Consider the following 12,153-nt stretch of genomic DNA (forward strand, 5'->3'; position numbering starts at 1 on the left):
CAGAGAGAAAAGAAGACATGCTAGAACTGTTGTACAAGTATATGACTATATGACTAGGAAAAGGAGTGAGAAAGATGGAGAAACTGAGAGACAAGGTTCAACTTCATTCGTAATCCAATCTCATCCTGATTTCAAGCCGTTTGAAGTTCTGTCAAGAGAAATAGGCTTTGATCCTGTGAACCTAATGAACTGAGAGAGCAGAAAGGGGAAAGAGTGGAGTGTAGCTGGTTGGACAAATGTTCTTTATGTGCTGCACAGATAGTGGATAGCAGTCTGTAAACTACTGTACTTCAAGTAATTATTTTCATATATACAGTGTTAGCTGTAGCTCAGTTCTCATGTGTTTCAGGGCATGTCTTCATGTGAGTGCATATGTGAGTACTCTGTCTTTTTTTTTTTTGAGGATGGATTGCATAAATTGCGTTTTTATTCTTTGTAGCCCTTTATTGTGGCTGTTGCTGTTTAGACACAGTTCATTGTTTTGTTTTTTAACACCCATTAATGCATTTGACAAGAATCGTATTCACTCTAAACTACTGTCAGCATCTGAACTGAAAACTGCAGACTTCATAAATTGTGTAGTTATTTTGGGTCTGAAGTAGTTTTGGTTTGGGTATGTAGTGTGATGTTGCTCTGGTTTACCATTGATTACACTTACTGTAGGTCAACAGTACTTGACTATAAGGTTAAATGTCTTATTTCTTTGCAGGGGAAACACTTACAGGTTCTCTCCTTGTTGAGCACTCACAACCCTCTGATAAGGTGTTACTTGTCCTGGATCCTGATTGGACAGTGTGGTGTCAGAGTCTCTTTTTTTATTGCCACCAGTCTGTCTTGCCAAAACAATGATGTCACCTCTGTTGCCATGGTACAAAGTGGGGCGAGCAGGAACATGTCAGAAGGAGAGAGAGAGACAGTGTGTGTGTGGAGGAGCTGATTGTGTGAGCACGTTTTCACAAAGCCTTTTCTCTGTGCGTGTGTGTGTATGTGTGTGTTTGTACTATGTTATAATAGTTTTTAGATTTAAACAGGTTTGCACAACCTTTATGACCTCATGCATCCGAACATTGTTTTTTCTCCTCCAAATACACACTGTTCACTGTAGTTTACAGACAACTTCCTCTGACTGACCACTCAGAAAAGATTCGTTGTAAACAAACAGTAGTGTTGCTGTCCAGCAGTTTCATTACCTGTATTCTTTAAAAAGTACTTTACAATCTAATCTAATAGTCTAATACTTTACAATCTCAACACAATAAGCACACACATTTTAAGCTGCATCGTTTGAATTAATTAAATATCAGCTGTTGCTACTCAACAGTGATTTTTAATTTTAAATGATTCTGCAACGCTAATGCAAGGTAAAAAAATCATTTTCCAAAATCTAATCAACACTGAAGCTTAATTTGTAACATAAAATGATTTCCAAGGAAGCAGAAACCCCCATTGTGTTGCATTACATGGAACTGCATTCTGGAGCTGGCAACAAACTTGTGTTTAGTGTGAGTAGTTAGGGAGAAAACTGCAAATTGTAATGGGGGGGGGGGGGGGGGGGGTTTCGTCTAAGTTTTATGTTTTGTTTGGGAAAAGTCAGACCGATACATGAGGCCAAGGCAGTGGAAAGTCCCCGTGCTGAGACAGAGCCAGTGGTAGTTTTCCTGATTCTCTTTTGCTCTTACTCCCACTCACTGAGAACTAAGTAAGCCCTCTGTAACTGGACAGGACTGGAGGGAAGCAGAGAGTCAGACACACAGAGATAAATAGTTATAACACCACACACACATGCAGAAACCATCCACAACTATTTCTCTCAAAACATTCACAACCAGATACTCGTCTGCTTATGCCAGAGGGTTTTGCCTCTCTCAACAAAATGTATCTACAAGTCAACAGAATCCAAAGTTTGAGCTGCATCACAGCCTTTACAGTTAAATGCTGACATGAAGTTTAGTGACCAACTTTAAAGTGTCGATAAAGCTGTTGCTTCCTACCTTAAAATACTATAGAGTTGTGAGTAATTTACATGTCCAAAATTCTTTGCATTCTCTGTTATCTTTTTTTGGGTATTTTACTTGAGCCATACTTTGAATTGCGGTTTACCTAAATCCTTAAACTTTAAAATAAAGAGTAATCATATCTATTGCTCCTGTCTTTTTGTCCTCAGGTGAAGCAGCTTTGAGGGGGGACCCCAGGCTCCAGTCCCTCTCCCTGTCCTCATCTTCCTCATCCTCCTCATCTTCTTCATCGTCATCATCCTCATCTTCCTCCTCCATCTCCAGTCACAGGACAGGTCCTCCTCCCATAAGCCCCACCAAGCGCAAGATGAGTGGTGACCAGGGCGACAGTGACATGGACGACAACGAGCATGTGGCAAAAATGAGCAGATTGTTTGCTGCGCAGCTGTAAGTACACGCACTGAGACATACTGATTTGCATTTGCATAAGTGAACACATGCATTTTATTAAAAAATATTATTGAGACTTCGAAATGGTTATTTTCTAGATGATAATTTCTGTTGGCCATGTCTCTGCAAGCTCCTTGCTTGGATGAAGCTGTGCACAGGCAGGTTTTCTTAGAATTCCCAGTTTGGACTCCAGGGTGCTATGCCAGGTTTAGCTGGCTCCACAGTGTTCTCCTTATAGCCACACATCTCTGGAAGCTTGGAAACAGGGACTGCACAACAGAGGGATTACTCACATCTCCAATGTTCCCACATTCCCACTTCCAGAGATTCCAGAGATTCTGGAGCCCTGATTGGCAGTGAAGGACTGCTGGGGCTGCGTACAGTGGACTCAGAGTCCCTCCCTCTTTCTTTCTGTCTCTCCCTCTCAGTTTGACTGAGTCAGTCATGGGACATCAGCCAATGCTATTTATTGCAGAGAAAGTCAGTAAGGTAGTAGTGCTGTGCAGTTTGCATGATAGCACTTAAAACGCCTATAATATCCAGACTTAATTAATGTGGTGGCTTTTGTCACTTTTATCATATTCACCTGCTTGTTTCCCACATGTTTGTGAGGTGATACAATGGAAGGAAGATGCTATGATGACATACTGGAAACCCTGGATTAAAAGTAGAGCACCATTAATGTCATTATAAATATATATTCAGGCAAATGCAAACGTGTCTTCGATGAAAACAAGCACATACACATATGAACAACATAAAGCTAATAGATCGGTTTCCATTTAACATGAGATGATTTATTTATTTTGATTGATTTATTTTACCTGTTTTAAACTTTAAATTTAGGAATATATACATAACAAAAGGAATTTCTAAAGTCGTATATGTTTACTTGTTTGTGTGATGGGCACGTATATAGATGCACTGTGTAAGATGTAGGAATCTAAGGCTAATAAAGTTTTTCTAACAGCAAAGGGAAATGTTATTCGTTCCTTATTTGTTCCTTGTGATTGCCGTCTGGCCTTGCATAGCAACGGATTAGCCTGTGCGTCTTGACACTTATGCAGAATCACCTTGTTTTCAGTGGATCTGTCAGTGGTGGGAGACTTAAGATTATTGCTTGCAGTGAAACAAAGTACGTCATCTGTCACATTGTTTCGTGTATTGTTTTGGTGTTATTTTTCCACTCTCTTGTGTTTTTTCATGCACCATGTGATCAGCTTCTGCATACATTTGATAATCAAAAACTCCCACTTGAGTAGGACAAGTTTGATTTTATTTTGTAAGTTTAATGTGATAAAGTACAGTGGGACTCATTGGTTACATTATCCTTTACTTGGTTTTGCAACACCTTTCCTCTTCAATGCAACCAGAATTAGTCCCTGTAAAAACTAAACTAATGCAGTTTATAGTGTATTTTTAAGGCTTTTTTAACTGCTCACTGAACCATCGTTATTTCCTAGAAAAAACCCATGATAAGCCATAATCCCTTTATTTAATCTTCATTTTCGCTATGACCTTGAAGTCATTTGACTCCAAGTACTGTAGGTTAATCTGTACCCTACAATGATTGATTGCTAGTTGACTTGCAGAAACTTGAAGCCAAATTCAGGGCGTTTTAATTTACAAAGCATCATCATGTTTTTTTTCATCATGGAAACCTATTCACCTCAGGGCCCTCCTAAAAATTTATTATTTTTAGTCCCTTAATTTGAGTTTTCTCTCGGGGCATTCTTTCCCTGGCAAAGGTAACTGCTAAGTGACTTGTTGAAACCTGTAGTCAGAGGCAGCTTCTGAAAAGTTTTCCTCCTTGTTACATCTACTGTGCCTGTCTAAACAGCAGTGATTATGCTGGAGTGGAGAATGATGAGTTGTCGTTACAGGAAAAGTTAAGCTAAAAATAGTGAGTAAAGACACCCTCTATAGACACTGCAGGGCACTTCATTCTCAGCTTGTCGTTATTTACATACACAAGCCTTCTGCTTAATTTAGGTCATCTTTCAATTCTATGTACAGTCACTAGGCCTAATTTAAAAGTGATGGACTTAAGTCTTGGGGAAAAAGCTAGACCAAAACCAGAAAGTGAACCCCTCCCCACCCCCACTACATAATGTACATGCATGTACACACAGGTCTAGCTGATGGATTTTGCTGGCTGATTTTGTCTATGATTTTCTCTATCTGGACTTGCACTGTTTCTGCATGTTTAAAAGTTTTGTGTTCGTGCGCCTAAAAGTTTTTCTTAGTATTTACTGTATAATTTCCTAAATAATGTGAGTTTAGTTGAGTTGCATGTCATTGGTTTTCTTTTCTTTATGAGTTCAAGATGCATTTTTTTTTAAGGAGTGTTGATACAGACACCTACTCACCTGACACCCCAGACTCAGGGAGGGGCTATGAAGCTGGAAGCTCAAGTTTCCTTTGTTGGGGCATAGACTGCAATAAAAAAAGAAAACTTTTTACCAACTCAGGTTTATTTATTTGTGAAAGCAATACCAAGCAAGATTTTGACAACAGACCTTGTATTTAAAAATACATTATAGATTTATCTGCATAATTTGTGTTTGATTGCCCTTTTTCGCTCTGAAACCAATTCAGATCCATAAGTAAAAATTTAGAGCATGGCAAATTCTGTGTATACAAGTCTTTTTAAAAATATTGTCTGTCCTAGTGGCAAGATCACGTGTCTGTGTGTGTGTGTGTGTGTGTGTGTGTGTGTGTGTGTGTGTGTGTGTGTTGTGTGTGTTGGGAAGTACTTTGTCATTTTTTCTTAAGAGTAGGAGGAGTCTTGAACAAAGAAGCCTTATCCTGTCCACTGGAGCCTGTGGGCTGGAAGCTTGCTGCAGCCTGCTTGCTCTCTCCAGTTGTAGACTAACCAGTATAAAAGTTCTCTTGCTCTGCTATTTTATTCCTCTAAAAAAGAAAAATAAATAAGAACCGGTCACATAGCAGGGTTTTGTATTGGCTTTTAGGTGGTTAGAATGGCTATGGGACAGTATGATTATAAAAGCCAGGCAACCCTTGTACTAAGTTTGTTGAGAGAGAGAGATATCCATCCTCCATTAAAAAACATTGTGTTTTTATTTCCACAACCAATACAAGTTATTGATATATAAGATTTTCAGAGAATTATATGCTTTTAACAAAAGTTGCTTTTTTGTTCTTATTCAAACTCTTTAGCCTGATGATCAGGCAAATACACTTTTCATTGCCACAAAGAGTGAGTCAGTCATGTTTAACAGTTGGCCTGCTTGCAAAACACACTGATAATGAGATAACATTCGTTTTGGAATGCATGAAAGAAATGTGTTACCCATTTGAGCGGTGTGTGTGTGTGTGTGTGTGTGTGTGGCTGATTTTGTTTTATTCATTTTGGTCAACAACTGAGGTCTGTGGCACTGGCAACGGTCTGAGAGAAACTAAATGAGAGTAGAGGCAATTCTTTGTTGGTTTTTGTGGATATATGGGGATTATTGAAAATATAATTAATTTATGAAATGTCCAAATCTATTCTTTAGTTCAGTTTGCTGCAGTAAATTTTGAAGCATATAGAAACTGCAGCTGCTTTCTACTGGGAACTTCATCAGTAGGTTTTTCTCATGGATGTTTCTCCAGAGGCCAAATGGGGAGAAAATAAGAGAGAGCAAGTGTGTGAGTGTGGCCAGGGCTGGTGAAGTCATTGTTACCCTCTTGTTTTACATTGGACTATTTATGTAGTGTGTGAACTTGTGAGAAAAGGAGGGAGACCATTCCCCCCCCCCAACCCCCCCCCTCCTTAAGTGGGTGTCTGTTATTGTCTTTGTCTTCTTGTTCTTGTTGCTCCCATATCCGATCTGTCCCCGCTTTGATAACAAAAGATTTTCTTTAGCTCTCTTTCCTTGTACTCGGTTAACTGGTAGAGATGTAGTTGATGTCTTGTAAGTGTAAAATTTTTCAATGTTGTGTCAAAAGTTTTTTCAAATGTGAAAAAGCCCATCTTACTTTAGATGAGCTTTACCCTTTAAATTCTGCTCAAAAATATATTAGTGAAATTGTGTTGCTGCCTCTTCATTTAGCAATATTTCAGGTTTTATTTGTCAGACTACCCAATCAGGAAGTAGATATCCAAGTCCACCAGCTGGTTAAGCTGCCAATTTAGGGTAATTTTGGACATTATGTGCAAGTCAACCTGGTGGTTCATTCTAGGCATGAAAGGATTTCATTTCTTGCTGCAAAATTACTGTTCTCCCTGTGCTTGCGTGGGTGTCCTCTAGGTACTCCAGTGTCCTCCCACAGTCCTAAAACATGTATGTTAGTTTAATTGGGGAATCTAAAACTGCCCATAGGTGTGAATGGTTGTCTGTCTGTCTATATCCCTCTGTGCCCCTGCGATAGACTGGTGATCTGTCCAGGGTGTACCCCACCTATCTCCCGATGACAGTTGGGATAGGCTTCAGCCCCCAGTGACCCACATAGGATAAGCGGTGACGGATGATGGATAAAAATGTCACAGATTAGAATACATACTTTGAGTAGTTGTGTGTGTTTGTGAGTCAAAGTGAGTATTGCAAAATGTGTCTTTTAGTATCTCCAATTGTATAAAAGCCACAGCTTGGATATTTAAACATATGACATGTGTTCATAAGTAGGTGAATGTTGTGATAGTATTATGTCTGTGTAGTTTATAAATTGAATAATTAGCAACGGTTAGAAAACGGGTACAAAATGAGAAATTAACCTTGAGCGAACTGTTTAAACTTTTTAAACTCCTTCTTAAAGTGGCAGCTCAACAGAGCAGTTGAACCTGTTTTCTGATGAATCATAGATATATTTTATTGTTTAATGTATGAACATCAGCTAAAATATGGTTGTTAGGGTGGCTAGAAATTATATCTGAAAAGATTTTTTTTTTATATAAATCTCAAATTTCACACATATTCCATCTCATTTCTGCGGAGCTGCACATCACAGCAGAGTCACATTCCTGTGTTTTAACAGCTTTCAGACAATATTATTACTTCACAGCGTCGCCACACAGTGGATGTAATCGATGAAATGATGTGAATGAGAATAAACGGGGGGGACGTCAACCACAGTTACAATGACAGTTAAAGGGTTAATAAGATTTAACATAATTTTCATACATTTTGTTTTTATTTCATATTGTGTGCATGATAAGATGAATAACGTCTTTGCTTTTAACTATTGTATTTGAAATGATACATATTATTGCTGTTTAGTCCTACTACTACAGCCATGCTGAGCAGAGCAAACTGCATCAATATGTTTATACCCTTTTACATGAATAGCCCGGATAAGCCGTGTGTGTGTGTGTGTCCATTTTGTGGTTTTCTGTAGCCCTCAGAGTTTGGGCCTGGTTTTAACCTGTGGTTGAGCCTTCATCCTCCTCCTCTGCTCTTTTTTTTTTATGTTTTCTCATCTTCTTTCTACACGCTGATTCTTCCCAGATGTTTCCTGTATATGTATCTCTTGCTCTCTTCTCAGCCTTTCTTTATTTATTTCTTGAAGAAGAAGAATATGAACCTCTGCTTAACCAAAGATTTGTAGTGAGGTTTTCTCTGAAGGCTCTGGAGCACAATTGTGAGAAAAAGCCTACAGCTTTTATAGCTTCTGTATCATTCCTTCAATGTAAAATATAACTCACCAAGTTTGCATCGCTTGTAGAGCTAAACCTGGCACACATTTCAAAACTAAAACATAATTTTAATGTCCTTGGTTAATATTTGTATTTGTTTATTTAGTTTATCACTGTGGCCAACTGTCAAGTTGGCTTATAGGAAGCTGCTTGGGAATCTAGCATAATTCCAACTTTTCGGATTTTACAAAAAGATGACAGCATTTTTGTTCCTCCTGCGTTGAACTTATTGAAACACATGGTCACAGGCCATGATCTCTAACTTCAGACTGACTTGAAGACAGGGCGTTTTATAAATGGTTACTTTAAAAGACTGTACTTAATGACAGACCCAAATAGTGCAATATTGTTTAGGGTATATGGCTACATCATTTATGTACTCTCATCATTTATGGCTGGACTCTAGATGGTTTTAAAATCAGGCATCTTACAGTGATTGCCTACCACAGAGACTTTCACTAATGCTAGGCTGCACATAACCCCGACTTTAGTAAAATAGAATCACATTGATAAAAATTGTGTCAAGACTTTCAGTAGACTATATGCCATACATTTTTACTTTCAGGTGGGATACACATACCTCTATATACCCCCAGCACAACCTTCATATGCAACATAGTAATTACTTGCCATTTCCTAAATTAGTCAGCCTAAAAAAGTCCCTGTAGCCAGTGCTGATTGTCGCTGACAATTGATGTAAATTTCACAACAGTCTTTCTTTTCAGTCTAGGTTATCGTAATTATCCATGTGGATTGCGGCATGTAAGATAACATAACAAGTCTTTCGTGAGTAGTTGTCTGTTTTTGATTTTTTTTTTTTTTTTTTTTTTTAAATCTCCTAAATATGTCAATTCATTCAGTGGATCTACACCACTATTAAAAGTGGTGAAGTTGTGGACTTTACTGGCCAATCAGATACATTAGAGAGTTAAATGAGATTCTGACTACGGCAATATAGTGCTTTACAGTCAGCTTCTACCTTTTTAGCAGCTAAATGTGTGTTAAAACATGGCGCAATCATCTAGATTATTTCCAAATGGAAACTAAGTAATCTGTTGGACACACAACATGTCAAGAGACAATTTAGTCTTTTTATATTTAATTACTGTTTTACCTCTGGAAAATCCAACCTTTAAAATGTTGGGATTTATCAATATTCAGCCAGTTTGACAATAAGAAAGGGATAATCTCTTCTTGAGGAAGGCAGACATTTCATTTTTTCCCCAATCTATCGAAACTGAGGTCAGTTTTAAAATACATATGTGAAATGTACATTTTGGGCCATGAATTACATTTCTGCATTCAGAATGCTGATGCTGACTAACCTAATGTTTGCATAAATGGCTATTTTCTTTCCCATCTATACATCTGTAAATCTGAGGTTCCCCTTCTCTTTTTGCCCCACTGCAGTAATAGCCTTCAACTACTGTGTGAAACTCCTTATTAATACTTGATCCAAAAGTCATTAGTAGCCCAGTTGCAATTTATTGGGAAATAAGTTTGAGCTGCATGCCTAAACTCTTCCTGTCTTTTTTCCACAATCTTGACTCTTGTTGGCTCATTTTTTATTCACTTTGTCGACTCACACCCCTTGTACATGCCACATCTTGCCAAGAGTTCTTTACTTTTCAAATGCTGCCCCCCCCCTCCCCCCACCCTCCCTTCACCCTCACACTTTTAGCTCTCATTATCTCCTCTGGCCTCAGACCTGGCAACCCTCTCTTTTCATTTCTAGCCGTTTACCTCCCCCATGCTTATGTCTCATGTGGAGCCCTTACCATCCGCCCTTTCCATCCTCTCCCTCTCTTCCCAGCTGCAGCCCTAACGATAATTGAGAGGTGAGTAAGAGAGACAAAGACTCAGGGTGGTTTTGAATGCCTGATCGCTGGCATGAAATGTAGTCCGAGGTTCGGTGGGCAATCAGGCGAGGGAGGGTGGGGGCGCTAGATTCAACAGCTACGCCATTCATTGGTTGGATTTGTTGATCCCATTCACTGGCTCCTGCGACGGTCTCTCTTGTGTGAGGATTCCTGCTCTTTGGCAGTCATTAAGTTTGGAACAACTTCCACAACCTAACTCAAGACCCAGCTGCTGGGAGGGGATGAGAGAGAGCACTTTATCAGTTTTTGCTCTAAGTTAATCAAGGTTGGTTTATATTTGAAGATAACCAAGTCGTACACGAGGACTTTGGTTTGTAGCATTTAATTAAAAGTTGATGTTTCACTTACTCACTTCTTTGTAATTTTTGTGATCTGATTTTTATCATGAACGCCAAAAAGCTTGGAGTTTTTTGACAATTAAAGAAGCTGAAAATAGATGGCACTACGGAAAAGCATAAAGGCTTGTTGGTGAGCTGTCGGAACAGGTTTATGTAAGCACTGCCAAGTCTCAGGAAGTTTGCTGCCGATAGTGAGAGAAAGAAAGACAAAGAGAGAACAAAAGAGAGGGGGTCTCTGCTAATGTAAGCACTCGGCACAAACGAAGGAAACTACTGACCTCACTCTGTTATAGTAGAGGTCTGGACCATTCAAACACAGCTCCCCCCTCCCCATCTCTCCTCAGCTTTTCCTCTCTCCCTCTCTGTATTCTTTGGAGACTATTTATTTGTGGAGGACAGTGCTATGGGCTCCAGATGCTTGACCTTGCAGTCAGGTTGCCTGGCCACATGGATCTACAACTGTTAGTCTGAACTTGTTGTTTTGCATCCAAACAAACTTTTAAGGCCTGCTGCCACTTTCTCTCTTTTCAGTCTGTTGTGTATTCTGATTCACACTTTTTTCCATTCTTTTTTTATGTGGATGGGGAAATACTCCTGCACGCTATCTGGTGAAGAATAAAGAGGGAATTATATGTTGAATTCTATTCAACACTGTATGTGTGCAGTAAATGTAATAGCCTTTTCTCCAATTAAGACTTAATTGTTTTGGGTATTGTGTATGTCGATGTAGAAAGGTGGAAGTCAGTGTAAATATGTAGATTTGTGAATTGGGATGTGGGTGCATGGAGTTGTAAAGAAAAGAGATGGCAACAGGCAAGTACAGAAAATCCTGCTCCCTGTAACTGGGCCTCAAATTGTAGGAGGGGAGTGGAGCTCCAGCAAGGTTGACACACACACACACACACACACACACACACACACACACACACACACACACACACACACACACACACACACACACACACACACACACACACACACACACACAGAGAGAGAGAGAGAAACACAGACCACAATTGACGCACTTACCAAAATAATAACTACCTGTTAAACTGCAAGTGTGCATAGTGTCAAGCACAGCCAGTCCACTACATATCAAACATATTAAATGTATCTTCAGAGCGAGGAGCTAGTGACAAAAAGCGTTTGTGTTAAACTGTTGTTACTTTAATTCCCTGTCTTTATCATTTTTTATTTAATTAATTGATTGATTAATTAATTTGTTTATTTTGGCAATTAACATTCGAGCCTATGGTTTGGAGAGAGCAGGCTCATCGTTGGGATTCTCTAAAATGCATAGTGGAAAATAATTGAGGAAAAAGAGAGTTTAAAAAACAAAGATGTAAAAGAAAACTTTGGCATATTTAAGTAAACGTCGACGGTGAGATGAAGCTAGAGAAGAAGACGACTTCTCAGCCCACATCATGCTGCATTATCACTAAAGGAGTTTTCAGATTTACATTTGACATCAGTGACGGCAGGTTCATTAATGAGATAAAACTGATTTGTTATAGTGAGGAAACCATAGAGTTCATCCATGATGGATGAAGTTAGGAGATTGTTCTTTCCTCCTTCCTAGCTAACAGTGAAAATCACAAGGGTGTTTGAACATGTGTTTGTACAAAAGTCTTATGAAACCCCCTACCAATCTGACAAAGTACGTGTGTATGATGTCATTATCAGTAGCTTCTGTTCTGTTTAAAATTGTCCTTTCATTTTCCTTCTTTTCCCTCATCTCCTCCTTTTTACTCATCTCTTCATTCTTCTTTTTGTCTCAACATAAGTCTTCCTCTTATTTTCTTTCTTTGCAATTGAGCTCAGGGTTTGGTAGTTCATAGCTAGTCACATTTTGGATCCATTGTCACATTGGTCAAATACCCGGTGATATTACCAAG

The 12,153-nt window shown here is 39.0% G+C and overlaps 1 protein-coding gene across 2 annotated transcripts in view; it reads left to right on the plus strand.

The window, feature by feature from the left end:
• The window catches only part of vgll4b (vestigial-like family member 4b), a 36,885-nt gene that overhangs the window by 18,148 nt on the left and 6,584 nt on the right, over window positions 1-12,153 (plus strand). For both annotated transcript variants that reach the window (XM_067504680.1, XM_067504679.1), the window contains one exon: window positions 2,165-2,402. In XM_067504680.1, the coding sequence (XP_067360781.1) occupies window positions 2,165-2,402 (238 nt within the window). The remainder of the gene's footprint in view (window positions 1-2,164; window positions 2,403-12,153) is intronic.

Source organism: Channa argus, chromosome 5, assembly GCF_033026475.1.
Source record: "Channa argus isolate prfri chromosome 5, Channa argus male v1.0, whole genome shotgun sequence".
Taxonomy (NCBI): domain Eukaryota; kingdom Metazoa; phylum Chordata; class Actinopteri; order Anabantiformes; family Channidae; genus Channa; species Channa argus.